This window comes from Apaloderma vittatum, unplaced genomic scaffold (assembly GCF_000703405.1).
Source record: "Apaloderma vittatum isolate BGI_N311 unplaced genomic scaffold, ASM70340v1 scaffold18546, whole genome shotgun sequence".
NCBI lineage: Eukaryota > Metazoa > Chordata > Aves > Trogoniformes > Trogonidae > Apaloderma > Apaloderma vittatum.
The window spans coordinates 43,081-59,995 of NW_009720248.1; the positions used below are offsets into that span (position 1 = coordinate 43,081).

The 16,915-nt window shown below is 38.3% G+C and overlaps 1 protein-coding gene across 1 annotated transcript in view; it reads left to right on the forward strand.

Moving 5' to 3' along the window:
• Nucleotides 1-16,907, forward strand: part of LOC104275108 (RNA-binding protein 33-like) — a gene marked incomplete at its 3' end in the record, with an annotated part of 54,323 nt that extends 37,416 nt beyond the window's left edge. Inside the window, 3 exon segments of the mRNA XM_009870963.1 lie at nt 15,621-15,780; nt 16,686-16,776; nt 16,778-16,907. Coding sequence (XP_009869265.1) covers nt 15,621-15,780; nt 16,686-16,776; nt 16,778-16,907 — 381 coding nt within the window.
• Between the last annotated feature and the right edge of the window lie 8 nt (nt 16,908-16,915).

The following is a 16,915-nucleotide window of genomic DNA, read 5'->3' on the forward strand; positions in this document are numbered from 1 at the left end:
TATCATCAGCACTTTAACTGGGGATACTGCAGTTTTCAGAGGAAATAGTTTTTTTCAGCAGGTTTTAGTATTATGTAGAGACTTTATTAACATTTTAAAAGTAATTCTAATTGTTTTCTAGGAAAACAAGTATCTTGCAGTTGTTTTCCTTTGACAGTAAGCTACTTTGCAATAAACACAATTTGAGATGGAAAAGAAATTGGCGGACAAGATATATCTGTAAAGGCATTGTAATGGACATCTTTGAAGTGTGTTTACATCAGTGTAGAAAAATTGGAAATTAACCTTTTTTTTTTAAAATTGACTGTGAAATTAGATTTTAGTTCTATTCACTTTTGGTTTTGCAAGTTGAGAAGTGCTGCAAACCTAGCTAATCTTTTATGCAACAGTTTTTTAAAAGGGAATAAAAGACATTGAGCATTTTTTTTTTTAAGACTCTTGCTCCTTTTGCCTGAAGGAAAATAATTGACTGGTTGCTGCCTTTTTATGTAAGCAATGCCCTACCAAAGAGTCAGTCTATTTCTTTCATAAAGAGGAGGAGAGCTAGCTTAACTAAGAGAATCCCATTATGTGCTTCGATTGCCCTGAGTGTTGGGGTTGTTTTTTTGTGGTATTTTTTCCCTACTTCAGCTAGTAACCTGCTATATGAACCTGAGAAAGTTACTTACTCTTTCAGTGACTCACTGAGTTATAAAATGGGTGTAATATGGACCTCCCTTATGAGGTACTTGATAAATTTTGCAGAGGTTATCAGTCGTATTAGAATTAAGAATTAAGTGCCACTGTGTACATATCTCATGTTTATTTTATTAAATGTAATATGTTAGCTCTTGAGCTGAAGACAAATTTACTTTCTGACTAACGTTTTATCTTGCAGAAGTACCTTTTTTGCTCTGTTACATGTCACATGCCTTTGTGCCATTATAATTCACTTGTTTATGTATAAATGTTGACTTACAGCAATGGTTAGACAACTTTGACAAGCCATTTGAAGAAGATCAAAGAAGTATTCTAGACTATAGTTCATTCATCCTTTTCCTCATTGTAGAGTCTCTGGATATGTAATAACTTGAATTTGCTCTTGTTTTTAGGATTGCCTAATCAAAGCTAATAAGTGATTTTTCCCATTGCTTTATTTCTGAAAAAAAAAATAGGGAGTTGGAATTAAAGGGGAAAGCAGGCTACAAATACCTAACATGAAACTGGATGGTTTAGTTTGGTTGAATGTGACAGAGTTGGAAACTTCCAAGGTAATGAAGTTCTTGAAAGGGAGAAACCAGGAAGTGGCTAGGGCCCTAACGGAAAGAAAAATTGCCTCTGAGTTCCTGTCTTATCTAGGAGAGAAACCTCAGCCCAGAGAGCCTGTATGTGCTCCCAGTGTGGGAAGAGCTTCAGTCAGAGCTGATCAATTGCGAGTCATAAATCTGTTGGAAACCAAGTGTTATTAATTTAGGGCTAATGAAGTGACTTGTAACCGTGTAATGGTTACTTCTTACAACCGCCTGGAGAAGGATATAATTGAAGAGTTGAACAAAGTTGTAGTGAGCATGTTCGCATATTGGTGTGAGTTCTAAATTATAAGAAATAATGTAGTACTGAATCAGGGTAATGTTGGTCAGGACTGAACTTGCTTGGAGTTGGGACTGATTATATTCACTTAACCTTGAGTCTGAATTTTAATACTTCAGGGTAAGGCTCATGGTTCAATTAATTCTTACTTAAAGCTTAACTCCGGAAATGTTTAGACAGGAAGTACTAGAAAGCACATAATAGGGTAAATCTCTGTTCCCTACTTAAAGTTATTTTAACATACACAGTCTTGAATCAAGCAAGGAAGTTGTCTATCTCTTAATCTGTAAGTGTTCACGGTGATTTAGTGTGAATCATGTTTAAGAGCTGTATTCAAAGATTAGGGCCAAATAAATGGTGGATTTGAGGCATGTTACAGCTGAGAAACATGGTGAGTGTGTGTGCTAACTGGGAGTTCTGTGAAGGCTTCTAGTCTAAATTGCATGGTACTCCTCAGGTGACTGTAGTTGATAGTAATCCAATTTTCAAGCATAGTCGATGCTAATATTTTTCCAGGTATTTGAATTAACCTTGAACTGAGCAAGTGTCAACCATGTGTTTTCTTTAAACTGTTTAAAGAGCAGATTAATCTAACCTCTGTGGCAGAGCCCTTCTGAAGATCTTGCTTTATCATCTACCTTTGCTCTAAAGTGCTTAGGAGGCCTTTTTCTGAGTCCACAGAATGTTAGGGATTGAAAGGAGTTGAAGTTCTTGTTTCTGTGTCGCAGTGAATATTTCACACGTAACAGTCTACGTTAGGGACTGAACCATTTAAGGGAAGGTGACAGAAGACTTTATTAATTGGCTAGTCGTACGGGTCTTCTGAACTTTTCACACATTCTCTGATCAAATTGTTAATTCTTGTGGATGCCCCAGCGCAGGGTGCGAAGCCTGTGTTTCTTGTTACACAGGAAGGGATCACTGTGGTTCCTGTCCTTCCGTGGTTTTTTCCTGGGCTAATTTCTCTTCCAGCTCCTGCCTTCTGTGCAGAAGGATGGGGTAAAATAAGGGAAGAAGAAATTAAACAGAGAATGGAAGATGGTTTTCTAAACAATTTCTAGGCTGCTGCTAACTGACTATTACAGAGGCCAGATCATTACTTAATATGAAACTAGGCGCTGAGTTGAGGGTCCAGATCTTTTCATCCCCTTATGTGAGTTCACCAGCACATTCTGTGTCTGAACTATTTCAGTGTTTCCCTGAAGAAAAATTTATAAAGGCTTTTTGTTTCAAACATCATTTAACTTAATGAACACTGAAGTGATAGTCATATGTGACACAAAGGTGCAATTTTTTAAAGTACATTTAAGGGTAGAATATGAGTGTCGTCATGGCCACTTTGGGATAGAGTGTGGTAGAGGAAAGATGTTTTCACTGTCTACATTCTCCAGCCAGAAATAGGGAGTTATCCCTAGCATCAAGATTTGGGACTGGAGTGGGGCATTTGGAGTCTCCTTTTGCTAGGAGAATTTTCAAGAAATTGGGATAATTTACAATTTAGCTGCCTGCTGTCCTTAACCTGACACCTTGGGTGTGTTGGTCAGGTGTCCATCCCACAGACACATTTTATTAACTTTGGTCAACTCTCAGATCTGAAGTTAGGGGTAGTCTGAAGTGGCACAAAGCACAAGGTAAAGTGGCACTGGTGTCTGCCTGCCTAATTTTTGTCAGGAAGGCTTTGGTAGTTTTTAAACGCACAAAGCTTTTCTCTTTTGCTGGCACACCTTAGTTCATTTGGTGCCTGTCAGAAAACTGTTGAATTCAAGTCAGAAAAAGTTGAGTTGTGTAACGTAAATAGTTTTATTCAGTATAAAAAGGTGACTTCAATAGAACGATTTGTTCTCAGGCCCTTGTGAGTATTTTGTGTCTTTTCAGCTCCCAGGGGAGTTCGACATAATTTGGGTTTGGAGCTTGTCTTTATTTTCAAAATCATCTTTATCCTGAAGATTACTTCATTACTTTTTTTTTCATTAAATTGCAGAAACCTTCATAAAATTTATATTATCATTGTGTGCTTCCTTATGATCTCTAGGACATCAGGTGTTGTCTTAAATGGATGTAGTGAAAGGCAGTTGATTAGTCTATTGAGGTTTTTTTCACTGTTTCTGCAAACTAGTCTGATGAATTCTGAGCTTTCAGATGTTGTTTGTAATTCAGATACTGTTTTAAAACACTTCTTTATGCTTTAATGTGTGAGAGGTTTTCAAACAGGTGCACAGTCATTGTTCAAAACAGAAGTTGCTGTCCTTCACTGCCACTTACTCGAACCATTTCTTTTAGAAAAGCAATATATTAATGCTATACAAAGCAATTACAAAAGATACCTTAGAATACAGTTTACTTCTTTTTTCCTGCAGGCTGACTTGGATCAGCCTACAAAACCATTTTAGCAAGCTTGTGTCGGTTTAATGGATATCGCAATATTATTTGCTGTGGAAAATGCAAATAGGGAGTAAAATTTTTTTTATTCTTTCAGATTTGGTCGTGAGTTGCTTCAAGTGAATAAGGGTTACTTAGGTTGTGGCTTGTATTCTCCATTACTCACAGTAAGGACAATTTAAACAGTCCTGCATCTGAATACAGTCACTCATTAAACTGATATTTAGCAAGTAATGGTGTTAACTAACTAATACATGTTTGTTACAGTATATATGTAGGAGACAAACTGCTAATGGAAATAAAAAGCCACTTGTGAAAATGTTGCTCCTACTTCCTCACAATTATTTTGCTTTAGCTATGGCTTTACTATAATGAGTAACAGTAAATGAAATTTTCACTCCATTACTGTGTATCAGATCACAGGTAGTGTAGAAAGCATTTTGTTTTCATTTATCAGGACACATGGTATCAGGTGGTGTTGATTGACATTTCTTGGATAGTGCTTTATACAGCGTTTCATGCAAATCATGTTTGAATGAGACTGCTGCATCAAATTACATTTCTTTCAGATTATAGCTCGTGCAGATGTGAGACGGAGCTTGTTGAGCAGCTAGCAAAAAGCTTTCGTTTTTAACACTGTTTTCACAACTTGACTTGGAAGCCCTGTAATTACAGCACTTAAGATAGTGAAGGAATGATGGGCACTTTCTCTTATCAGATCTATAAGTAGTAGCAAGCAGATGCAGCATGAGATCCCTCCGGCTGTCAAACATTGTCAGGCTGGCATAGAGGGAATGCAGTTTAAAATGCAGGTGACATAATACCCAACATCCTCCATTTGCTAGTGGGCTTCTGATTAATCACGATTACCATACATTATCATACCATCAAATTTAATCATATCAGTGAATTCCCATCTGCAGAAAGAGCAGCAGCAGCTAAACATGATGGTAACAGCTATTAAATAAGAGAGAAATAGATGGTTTCTAAATGCGGTAACCCTTTAACTTGTCATGCTAGCTCCAGCGTGCACATGCTCTGTAGATATGAAAATCAAACAGAAAACTTGTGCATTTATATTATCATTTACCTTTCTGTTAAGTTATTTTGCACTGCCAAGGAAACTAGCATTGTAGAATTACGTTGGTTTGTGTTTTGTTTTTCTTCCCCCCTATGTTAATGACACTAGATTTTGTTCAATCTCAGCTTCAGTACCTGTGAAATACAGAAACACAGAATGGTTGGTGTTGGCAGGGACCTCTGGAGGTCATTCTTGTCCACCCTTCTGCTCAAGCAGGACCGCCTACAGCTGCTTGGCCAGGACCGTGTCCAGACGGCTTTTGGATGTCTCCAAGGATGGAGACCCCAGGAATTCTCTGGGCCACCTGTGCCAGTGCTCAGTCACACTCACAGTAAAAAAAGTTTTTCTTTAGATATACTTATATGTGGGTCTAAATATGTATATAGATATATACATGGTTTTGATATATATGAATAAAATTTAATGGGTTTAAGCCTTATTAGCAAAACACGAATGTTTACTGAGGCAAAGAGGAAAAAAGTCGTGTGCGTATAGCTATGTAGCCATTAATTAGGCACTGCCGAAGAGACATTTTGCAGAAGTCAAGACTCATAAAGCAATCCAATTAAAATATACAACTGACTTCCTACTACAATGCAATAAGAGTAACCTGGTGCTTAAACACAGAATGGAGTACTAAAATATGCTTATTGTAATTATTACAGAATCCTAGTGGTAGTACAGTTCTCTTAAGCTATTTTCACCAAGCTGAAAAAATGTTCTTTTAAAAGGTAATTCAGTGCATTGTCATCATAATACAAAAAATAAATCTGTAAACTGATATTTTTTCACCTTCTGAACCTTTAGTTCCTGCTAATTTAGAATATGATAGGGAAAAAAATGTTTTATTCATTATAAAACAGTAGGTTGTACTACTGTTCACAGTAAAATGAGATGATTTAGTGGAATATTGTGATCTGACTGTGGGATATCGAAAAGTAAAGAAGTGTTCATGCTTTCAAACATAATGCGTGGGTAATACCTGTAGGCACACTGCAACCTCTGAGTATGTAAAATTCTTCTCTCAGTGTGTTTGCAAGGTCAGAGATGTGTAAAACATCTCAAAAATGAGATTTCCTTACAGAATTAAAAATCAGGAATCAGATAATTTAACTACTAAACAGTCAGGTCTGAAATGTCATTTCCTAATACAGATGAAAGTCCAGGTTAGTAGCAGTTCTAATATTTGTCTTCTATAAAGCTGGCTGCTTCTTGACTTTTTCTGCAGCAATCTGAACATTTTTTGTTGAAGGCAGCATCATCATCCCCGAGTCACATGTATTTATCTTGAGGTGCTTAACATTATTTTTTCAAATTAATTGTACCTGCACCTTCAGGCTTGGAGTGTAATGTAGAAAACTTGAATCTGATATTCCTATTGCAGTTTAGTTCTGACCTAAGAGTTGGTTTTAATCATCAGTGACTTGTAGGTCACCAAGATACACTAGGTAAATAAACACTCTGGTGCTGTTCCTATGGAGTAGTCTCTGCTAAGTCCAAGGATAAGGTATGAATTCTATTAGATGTTTTATCTCATTAGTTCTAAAACGTCTAGGTTCCTAATTTTTTTACACATCCTTAAAACTGTTAGCTTTCAGAAAAAAAAAAAAACACCACAAAAACCCTCCCCAAAAAACCACAGGAGGATTTTATTGTCTTTAAAGAAAATAAGTGTGAAAGGAAGAACTCTTAATTCTAAATGGCACTAATACCCCTTATACAATTTCCATTTATATTGTCCTTAATCTTAAAAGTTAGAGGGCACCAAAGAGAAATGCTCTCGTGCTCTTCTACACCACACCCCTGAAGAGGACTCTGATTAAAGCGAACCCAAATCTTCAGATGATTTGATGTGAAATACCTGCTTAGAGCACAAACCTAAGTTGTTTCGTAATCTGAGAGAACCATAGAATCAGAAGGGTTGGACAGGACTTTTAAGATCATCAAGTCCAACCTACAACCCTCCACCACCCTAACACTAAACCATCTCCTGAAGAGGTTTGGGTTTACTCTTCCTTGAGGTGGTGCAGGCTGCTACAACCTGCCTGTCGCACTATTTCTTCCCTGGCCTGTCTCTGCTTGCTGGAGACACTCTTCCTTCATCCATATGAAACAGGTGGATGGGAGCGTGGGAACATGTTATTTTTCTGCACATCAACACTGTTAGGAGTTTAAACATAGAGTTGGGATTGACTTAATAATACCTTTCCTATGCCTGTATTTTATTTATTAGGAATCTCAGAAGATTTGGTCTTGAATAGGCCCACGTGTCTGCACACGTTCCTTTTCTAACTTAACTGACTCAATCATAGAGCACATAGAGGTTTAAGAACCCCATCTGTGAAGTAGTCCTGTGTAGAACTGCTTTATTGTTTCTCTTGTAGAGAAACACACTGAAGTTGGAAGTATTTTTGTCTCCATTCACAGCATGAATATGTCCCTGCTTGATGTATTAGGGCGGATGCCCTAAAACTTGATGAGAAAGGCTGCTATTAATACACAGAGCTTTAGTCTCTTGAACCGTCTGGTATTGGTTTAGTATGTTGGGAGTAACTGTCTTTCTGTACTGCCTGTGTCTTCATTGCAGCTATTTGATCCTGAGTTGGCTTAAATAATAAGGGATTCCATAGCTCTCTCTCCTCACTTGTACTGATTTTCCATGATGGCTGAGTTCTGTTTTGAGACCTTAAACAGTGACATCAGATATCAGTGATTTCTCTTAATAGACGACCTGGACTTGTGCCTAAACCTCCCAACACACCTGTCTCTTGAGTTGTGTAAGCATCAAAGAGAAGCTCAGAAATAATATTCCTGAAGTCTTGAAAAGATGCATTTGTGGGTAGCCTACAATCATTATCCTGAGTTTTATGATCACTCTGAACTTTTTGTCCTTGACTGAAACATACTTAAGGCATGAATTTTTACGTAAGGTTGTCCTATCCCTAAATCTTACCTGTCTAAATCCACTGGGAAAACCATAGTGCTAGGTTTTACTTCACCTTGATGGAATTACGTGATCGTCATAGACATCAAAGGGACACGATTGAGTCGTTCAGACTGCAAGGAAATGGCAAAATGAGGTCAATTACAAAACTTCAGTGAATGCGTTCTCTTTCTGTATGCTGTGCACAGTAGATGAGAATACTGTGAAACTTGAATGTGAAGAGCCGTGGTTTATGCGGCATATACATTTCTACTTGAAAATTTTTGAACCATATCCAAGATATATGAAGCAGGGCTTCCTGCACAAGCAGATGAAATGTCAGTTCCTTGTACCGGAAGGTAGGCATTTTGGGAGAGACTTTTTTTCAAAAAGTCTGGTGGCTGCTGAAATAAGAGGATTAACATCTTGTGACAGATGGCTATAGTTTTAATTGTCATAGGTTATAGTGGTCATTATTCTTTGCATTTAAACCGTCTAAGAAGAATTAACTGAGTGGCCCTGCTTAACTGTCAGTGGGGTTCTCCTAGCTCTTTGCATTTTAAGCGAGATTAATAAATGAAAACATGTTGTAGAGGCAGGGTGTATTTTATTGAAAGATTCATGAAGTTTCAATGACATTGTTAAGGTATTTAATTAGTCTCATGAAAAAAAAAAAGTAGAGTGGCCCTTTTAGAGAAGCTGATAAGTCATATAATAGCTGTTAGATCCTCTTTATTCCTTGCTTTATAAGATTAACTTTGTGCTAAGCAATTTATGCTAAGTTTTCCCTTTTATTGGTAACCAAAGTTATCTGTGCTTCATGAATAGATTGTTGGAGATAACATCATGTAATTAACAAGAGATGCAGAAAAGTAAAAGTACAATTTGTGTAAGAATTGTATGAGAGAGAATGTTAATTTCTTAACTAGGAAGGATATTTAAAGGGATAAAAGGAAGGCAAAATAGTGCAGTTCTTTGAAAGGATTAAAGTAACCTTATCTCGTGTTCTTTCAGAAGGTGGGATTGCCTGGGTGTGTGAAAGTCGTGTTCAATGAGCTATTCACAACCCTAATGAATTGTAGACACAAGTTTGCATTGCTTTTTTGCCTTTTTTTCCCCCCCTAAAAGTGATGGACAGGGTGTAAGTTATGCCATAGCTATATTGAATAATGGAAGTTAGTAAAAGGAGAAGTTGTGCAACCTACAGGCATGAGAATTGTATAAAATGTCAATCTCATGTGCTTTAAATTAAGTTACGGTGTGTGAGGAGGAAGAGTAGATTTTTATTTCTTTTGTGCCAGAGTAAACTTCATAAAATTAAAGATTCGGGACAGTAAAATAGCTGTCAGTAGCACTTCAGTCTGCAGTTATGTTCTTCTAGGTATTTCTAAACTGTCTGTGATTATGGTCTCTTTTGGAAATCCACGCAGAAGCCTATTTTCAGTATAATTTCTTTCTAGACCTCCATTCAGGTATTCAAAAAAGATAGGTAAAAATTTTCAAGGTAAAATTGCATGAGGATAAATTAAATGATAGCACACTCCTTAAAACCAGGAAAAAAATACAGGCCCAAAATTAGTTTCTTTGGTAGTTTTAGACAAATCTTGATCTTCAGTACCTCGCTTGGTTTCATTTTCACAGAAGAGAAAGAATGGGCAGAGCTGCAGCCCCCTGCGGGCCACCCAGCCTTACCGAGGAGACGTTCAATGACAGTTTGCCTCTCCGATCCTCAAAGTTACTTTCTGATGCCAGGGCTGCAGGTAGTTATTTAGAAGGAGCTGCAGTGCCGAAGCGAAGGCGAACACGTTTTTGTGAAGGAGAATGTGCCCCTTGGTTACGAACTGCGACGTGGTGGGGACGTCGTCTTCAGGTCTTGAGCTTTTTCCCGATCTTGTGCTATTTGTGCAACTGGCTTTAATCGTAGCTAAAACCTCCAGTTTAGGAGTCTTTCCTTGCAATTTGGTGCACTTCTGCTAAGCAATCAATCTGATAACGATACTAAATAAATAACAATGATAATATATAGTCCGATAACACTGAAAAGGGGAGAAGATTCATCCAAAAAGTTGCTGTATACGCTTCGTCCTCATACAGATGTTTGTTAACTCAGTATTTGGAACTGTTGTCTGTATGAATGTGATCCAGCCTTGTGGGGTCTCGCAGGAAAGGCGTGTAAATACTTTGTCCATTCCTTCAGTGTGTCAGAGCCTCAAAGGTAGAACCTTGCAGCTTTGGCTGGTCGTATGAATTTGCAATTCTGTCTTTTGTTAGGTTGAAACCTGTTAACCTGAAAATAGGTATTTTGAAGATACTGAGATTTATTAAGTAGGGAAGCTTCCTAAAAGTAATAGTTAAAATTACGCTTTGTAGGGAGTCTTAGTTGATGTGTGTACTGAATAGTTGGTTGTTATTTGAAACTGTCCAGATAGCAAAACCATGAAAAATGGGAGTAACTACTGTGCATATAAAGATTTATTATGCATCTATGTTACAGTATGCTTATTTTATCAAAAAATAGACCATTATGAAAACTGGCTTTCTGCACCTGCTCTTCATTAATTTTTGAAGTTAAAAACCTCTGCGTGGTCTTTTTTACAAAATACCAGGGGCCACTTGGGGGTTATTAGCAGCAAATACTTGCTGAATGTAGAATTTAACACTAATGGTAAAATAATCCCCTCCTAGAATTATAGTTTAACTACTGTTGAGTACGAAACTGACTACCACTTGTCAAAAACTTTAACTAAATGGAGAACTATCATACTACTTCGTACTATTTTTAGGAGAATTTGGCATAAGTTGAAGTTGTAGCATTAGTGTATTTGATTAGTTAAATTGAAAAAAAAGTAATGGTGTTTCGGAATAATAGACAGACACCTCATAACTTAGAAAAATATTCACTCCAGTTTACATATTTTGTTAAAAAAATATATGAAAATGTTCCAGGTGGAAGTAGTAGTTCTGACTGAAGCTTAATGTTTTAGTTTCACATGTGTTACATGAAATTAATCCATCACATAATCAGACTCTCGTTGGAATTTGCCTGGGAGCTTTTTCAGAAGAAAAATTTCAGCAATGTAAAAATAAAAATACAAGCTTTCCCCTACCCATGTTACTGTAATTTAAGGTAGAATTTTATTTCACTCTTTAGGGATATTAGAGGCAAAGCTGGTTTAGGAAGAAAGTGGAGATCAGTCTTTTTCATGGATGACAGAAGGAAGAGAATCAGACTGATTTTTTTTTTTTAGAAGCAAATATTGGTAATTCATTTTTCTGCAAATAACAAATGTCTTTGCAATTAATTTTGCATGATTGGCCTTTGGTTATCAGCCAAGAAATGTGATCAGTCATATTTTAGTAAATGTCATAGACATAAAGTTAAAATCTGTTCAGTGATCAGATAAGTAGCTATTTCTTAGTGATACTCAGTTGTCCATATAGCAACTTTATGCAGCTTTGCTGTGGTGTGATTTCTACTAGTTGTACTTGTGTAGGTTTGCATTTTTTAAAGTTTCAAAAATTTTAAGTTTTCGAGAAGGCAAACCCTCTGTTCCACTGTGTGGAGTAAGTGCTCGGTCAGGGAAGGGTCATTGTTTCATTATTTCAGCACTAACGAATCCCAGCAGTCAGGCACAACTCATGTTCCTTGCAGGACAGGAAAAGTCTCGTCACATTACTTTAAATGCAGAATGGAACAGAGTTGGCTTTAGGTTTGGAAAATAATTTTTATCTTTAAAAACTTCTGAGCCTTAAAGTTTAACTGGAATCTTACTTAGAAAATAAGTGGAAAACCCACAGAATTTCTTCACTGTCAGCGATGGAAAAAGAGAAGGGCCAAGAGGAAGAGTTCCAGACTTTGAATATTTCCTCCTTGCTCTGGTTTTGTTGGACTGTTTTGAAGTTATTCTGACACAAACCTGTCTTGTGGGATACAGTTGTATGAAACATACTTGAATAAAACTAGAGCAGAAACCTGTTACATAGTGTTTCTTGCTGGGCATTTGTCAAGATTTTGGATACCCGTTTTTTTGTAATAGTTGGACAATTGTTAATTTATCGTAAAGTCAGTGAAAATATTTAGAGTACAGTAAATATTTGCTGCTTAAATTAAGCCAGGTTGACCCCTTTAGATACTGAAGGGAGCCTGAAATCATCATTGTTTATGCTTTTAACAGTAAAATATCTCGATTGCTATTGTTCTGTGATCTTTTTGTAAATAATGTATGAATTAATTGTTTTTTGAGGTGTGGCCTTTCTTAGATCTAACATAATTTCATATTACTCAGTTATAAAACATAAATAAAGCTTATGTCGTAAGGGTTTAAAGTTTCGTTCTGATGGGAAATACAAAACTGCTCTTAGTGTGTGCAGTACTACCAGACTTCTGCGGTTTGAACCAACAGGATGCGCTGGTTGCTTGCCTCAGTTTGATTTGTTTTGGTTGAAATTTTCCCAATACTTTCATTCAGAAATTGAAATGGTGGGAAAATACTGTTATGCCCAAGCGAGCCATTTAGAAATGTTTTGTTGTTGCTCATTTTTTCAAGGGAGAAAATTGAATTTGACAGCACTGAGGATGTTTCAGTACGTAAGAGCTGTGTGAAATTCAACAGGACTTCCCGTGCATTTGCACTCAGTGCTGCTTTGGGATGTGGTAGACATGGACGTGATTACGAGACTATGGGTTGGCAGGAAAGGGAAAGCTGGTACAAAGAAGTGTTTATTTAAAATACAAGCAGAGGATTTTTTATTTTTTTTTTCCTTCCCCCCTGTGCTCTCATTTACTTCTCCTTCTCTGGCAGGAAAAAGAGGAAAAATTGCCTGGCCTAAGTGTACAGGCAGGAAAGGCTGGATCTGGGCTGGGGAAACGGGAGCTCATGACCAGCTACCGCAAGGCAGGACCACCGGCTTGGTGTCAGGGAGCTGGGAAGCTGGATCCTTGCTGGCATTAGGAACCAGCAGACAGAGTGAAAGGGGTGATGGGGGTGAGGGAATGTGTCTGGACAGCAAACAAGACCAGGAGAACAGTAAGGTGAATTGGACAAAGAATTAATGTTGGAGAATATGGAGAAGTCTGGGTTACATATTTGGTTATAGAAGTGGAGAGGCCTGCTTATTTTGTAGCCTAAGCTTGTTTTTGTAGCCTTGCACTAAAACTGAAGTTTGGAAGTAAGGGGAGAGACTGATAAGATTCTTTTACCTCGACCAGGGCAGAATATGTCAAGTTTGGAAGAAGCAGATCGAAGAGACTCTGGTCACTGCAGTGCCATTTGGTGCTTGGAAACAAGCCCAGCCAGATCATTACTGCTGCCAGTTCTTCAGCTCAAATATGTGAGGCTTAGGTTTTATTAGCACAGGTTTCAATAAGTTTCCACATAATTTGTTTTTTGCTGACTGTTTTAGAAACAATGAAGATATGTGCAGGCATATATTGTGTCTAAAGAAAAATACTGGGGGAGTTTCAGAGCTTAAAAGTCAAGTGCTTGAGAATAGGGAAAAGCAGGTTATCTGTCGAAACTGCTCTCTCTCCTGAAGTGCAATATGCTCGTGTGACTGACTGTGTGCTGTAAGATAAAAAACATCCTGTGTGAAACTAATCTCCCTTGCCTCTGTTGCAATGACCTTATGCATTATGCAGTGATAAACTAATAACTAAATAGCTAAATATCAGTTGGTTTGCTGGGTCTGGGTGCTTCCCTCGAGGCTGCTTGGCTTTGCAGAAGTGCTCTATATTCCCTAGGCTGCATTTAAGAGCAGTGCTTTAAGAAGTGGGCTTTTATCACCAAGGTTTCCGAGATGAGGGAACGCATTTATCCTTTAGTTTGAAAGTACCTCTGGCAGCTGCTACGTGCAGTGATGGGAGAGGTGTGTTTTGGGAGTGAGGGGTCAGGATCCTCAAGGTTTTGTGTTCAGTTGCTCTTTTGGCAGGCAGCCAGCCCTGTCCTGCTCGGCATGAGGGAAGGGCAATGCAGTTGAACAGCCTTGTTCAGCTAAACCTGAATGAATAAATGTCACTCTCTCCATCCCAAGTAGCTCCCTGTTCCTCCAACTGTTGCTGTTTGCAGACAGCCTGTGTGAAATTCAAAGTCACGAGTCTCTTCCGAGGTGGCAAAAATATTTCGTGTTGGTGACTGCTCACTTGCAGAAGCGTAGCAGCTCCTCCTACCAGCAGTCTGTGTGTTGTGAGGAATGTCACATCGTGCTTGAGTGTAATATAATGTGTTCCCACTCAGGGATGTAACTGTGGGAGACTGGTGGACTACGAACACTGGCAATGGGATGTAGACTCTTCAATCTCTAGGAATGATAAAGTATTTACACTTGGTGGCCAAATAATGACATAAGCAGTCACAGTCGCACTTCCAAGATCTTAGGATCTTGCATATCCCCATTCAAGTGTTTTGCAGAAGGCCGCAGGTGTAATAACGGCTGCGATCGTCGGTGCCTTTCATCTGCTTGTTTGGGCCTTGCCAATCCCAGTTGTACTGTGCCAGTCAGGAGGGTGTGAAGCAGCTTTGTCTTGTGCTACTTCAGTAGGGAGTAGACTTCAGTTTCGAGGGCAAATACCTGTTTTTACTGTGTGAGAAATTCCTTCTCTAAAATGCTAGTATTTTTGCAGCACAAATAGGATAGAGTGAGACTGCACATACGGCTGATGAGGGCGGTTCAACAGAAAAGTAAGCCACTGCAATTTCGTTTTTTGGTCATTTGCTGATGACCATGTTTCGGTCTGGCAGGGAGTGTTTGGTCTTGAAATCTGTTTTGAAAAGCTTGTCTTCAGCAGTTGGAAAGCCTTAAGCTTTAAGGTGAGCATCAAGTGTAGACAGAACAGATGCCACCACTGATTTCAGAATCCATGTAAAGAGCAAAGAAAAGATGTTCATAGATTTTTTTCATTACTTATTTGGTTTACTCACATGTGATAAAGCAGTGCTTGAGAATATGATTTATGTGAAGGAAAGCTTCTGTTTATCAGAAGTTGCCAATATATTTTCTTCTGATATTAAAAAAAAAGATAGTGTGAATTATTCGATTGTGTCTTCTGCGAAGCTAAGCTTCTGGATTAAGATCCTGCCTTCTGCAGTATGTAAAGGCTCACTTTACATTTAAAAAAATACAGGAGGAATGATAATTTTGAACTCTGTTTTTTTTTAATAATGCTTCACATGCTAAGTTGTGAATAGACAGAATTGTTAGAAAGATGATTTCTTTAATTTTCTGGATGCTATAAATTGTCCTTTCCCCCTCTTTTTTGTAAGTAAAGCTGCTCCACTACTCCAGCTTGCATTGTATTGAAATTGATGGTGAAGAATAGTGTGGTTTAAGAAGATAAATGTCAGGAATGTCTACTAAAGTAGACATTAAGATTTTTTGGATTAATGGAAAAGAAGGTAAATAATTGCATGGATTTCAATAAGCTTGAGAAGAAACCGCATTCCTGTGGTGCTGCTGATTATTAAAACATTGTGAATTCATTTCAAGATACTGTACTCGGGTTTAATGTACTTTCCATCGTGCAAGAATGACTCGGTAAGGGCTGCCACTTGGTACAGATGATAGGAGATAAGCTGCAAAGTGATTGTATTTTTAAGAGGAAGAAAAGTTTTAGCAGACAATAGATAAATTCCTGGATGGCAGCCTTAATCTTAGTTCTGCCTTATTAAATAGGGCCCTCCAGACTTCCAGCAGCATACGCCTGGACCAGTTCCTACCAACTTCTCCCAAGCCCCAAGATTGCCAATCCAGGACCAGTGGAGAGGGCCACCACCACCGCCACCACCACTCCCACCTCCGCCTCCTCAGGAAAGAGATCCTTTCTTCATAGCGGGTAATTTTCATTTCCAGTAACATACAAAATTCACTTTTTGTAAAGTGGCTGTGCAGTGTAAGTGTGTAACACATAACGTGAAGTGTTAGAAGAACCTGAAGGCTGGAAGATCCTGTTTGATACAGCCAGACAAGTACATGCGAAAAATTCCAGTGGCATCTTTTTGGTTTTGGTGTTTGTTTTTTTTTTTTTAATGTAATTTATGGTAGTTATGGATAGAGGTGTAAAATCTACATATTTGTACAAATACAAAATCAAATTAACATGAAATGATTGTTGCAATAAAGTTGTCATTTTTAACATTTTAGACACCTGATACTCTCAATGGTTACCATTTGGTTACCATTAGTAACTCTTTAAACAGCCTAGACTATGTGTGTGCTCTAAGAAATCTGTTAAGGTTAGCAGAAATGATACAGCATAACAAACAAAATAGATAATAAGTGCATGTGTATGTATAGGTAGATAGATGTATATATGACATATACATAGTATGTATATATACTGTATATGTTAGAGATAATTTACATAAAATATGTAAAAATTTGCTAAATATCTGGTCAGCAAATGCTGTCAACATTTTATGAATTCTTATGTGGATTAAATTATAATCCCTGGAATCATTTGTTGACTTCGTTAAAGTAGGATTTCTAAAAAGTATTGCTAATTCCAGCAAAGTAACCAGTTGTGCTGGTCTTTGAAGCATCAGTTGCTTTTATGCACAAGTGTCAAAAGCAAGAGGAACATAACCTTGATGGTAGCTCTTAAAATTAAAACATCCCCTACAGTTTTGCTTCCTACAAATTCCAGGTTACTTTTCCAAACCAGAAGAGAGCCCTGTGTTTCCAAAGTGCGGTTGTGTCCCAGGGTGGCTACTGTTGAATCACTTAACCTGTTCCCCACAGATCCGAGGTTTCCAAGTCATCACTTGTTCGAGCAGCGCAGCCCACCGCCGCCGCCGCCTCCCCCGCTTCTCAACAGCGCGCACCCGGTCCCTGCGCAGCCCGACGCCCTCCCCCCCGCCGGGGCCAGCCTTTAATCAGCAGGGCCAGCAGCCCGTGTTCCCCAGAGAGCGACCCGTACGGCCCAACATGCAGCCTCAAGGTCCTGTGGGCATTCTCCACTTCAACCAGCC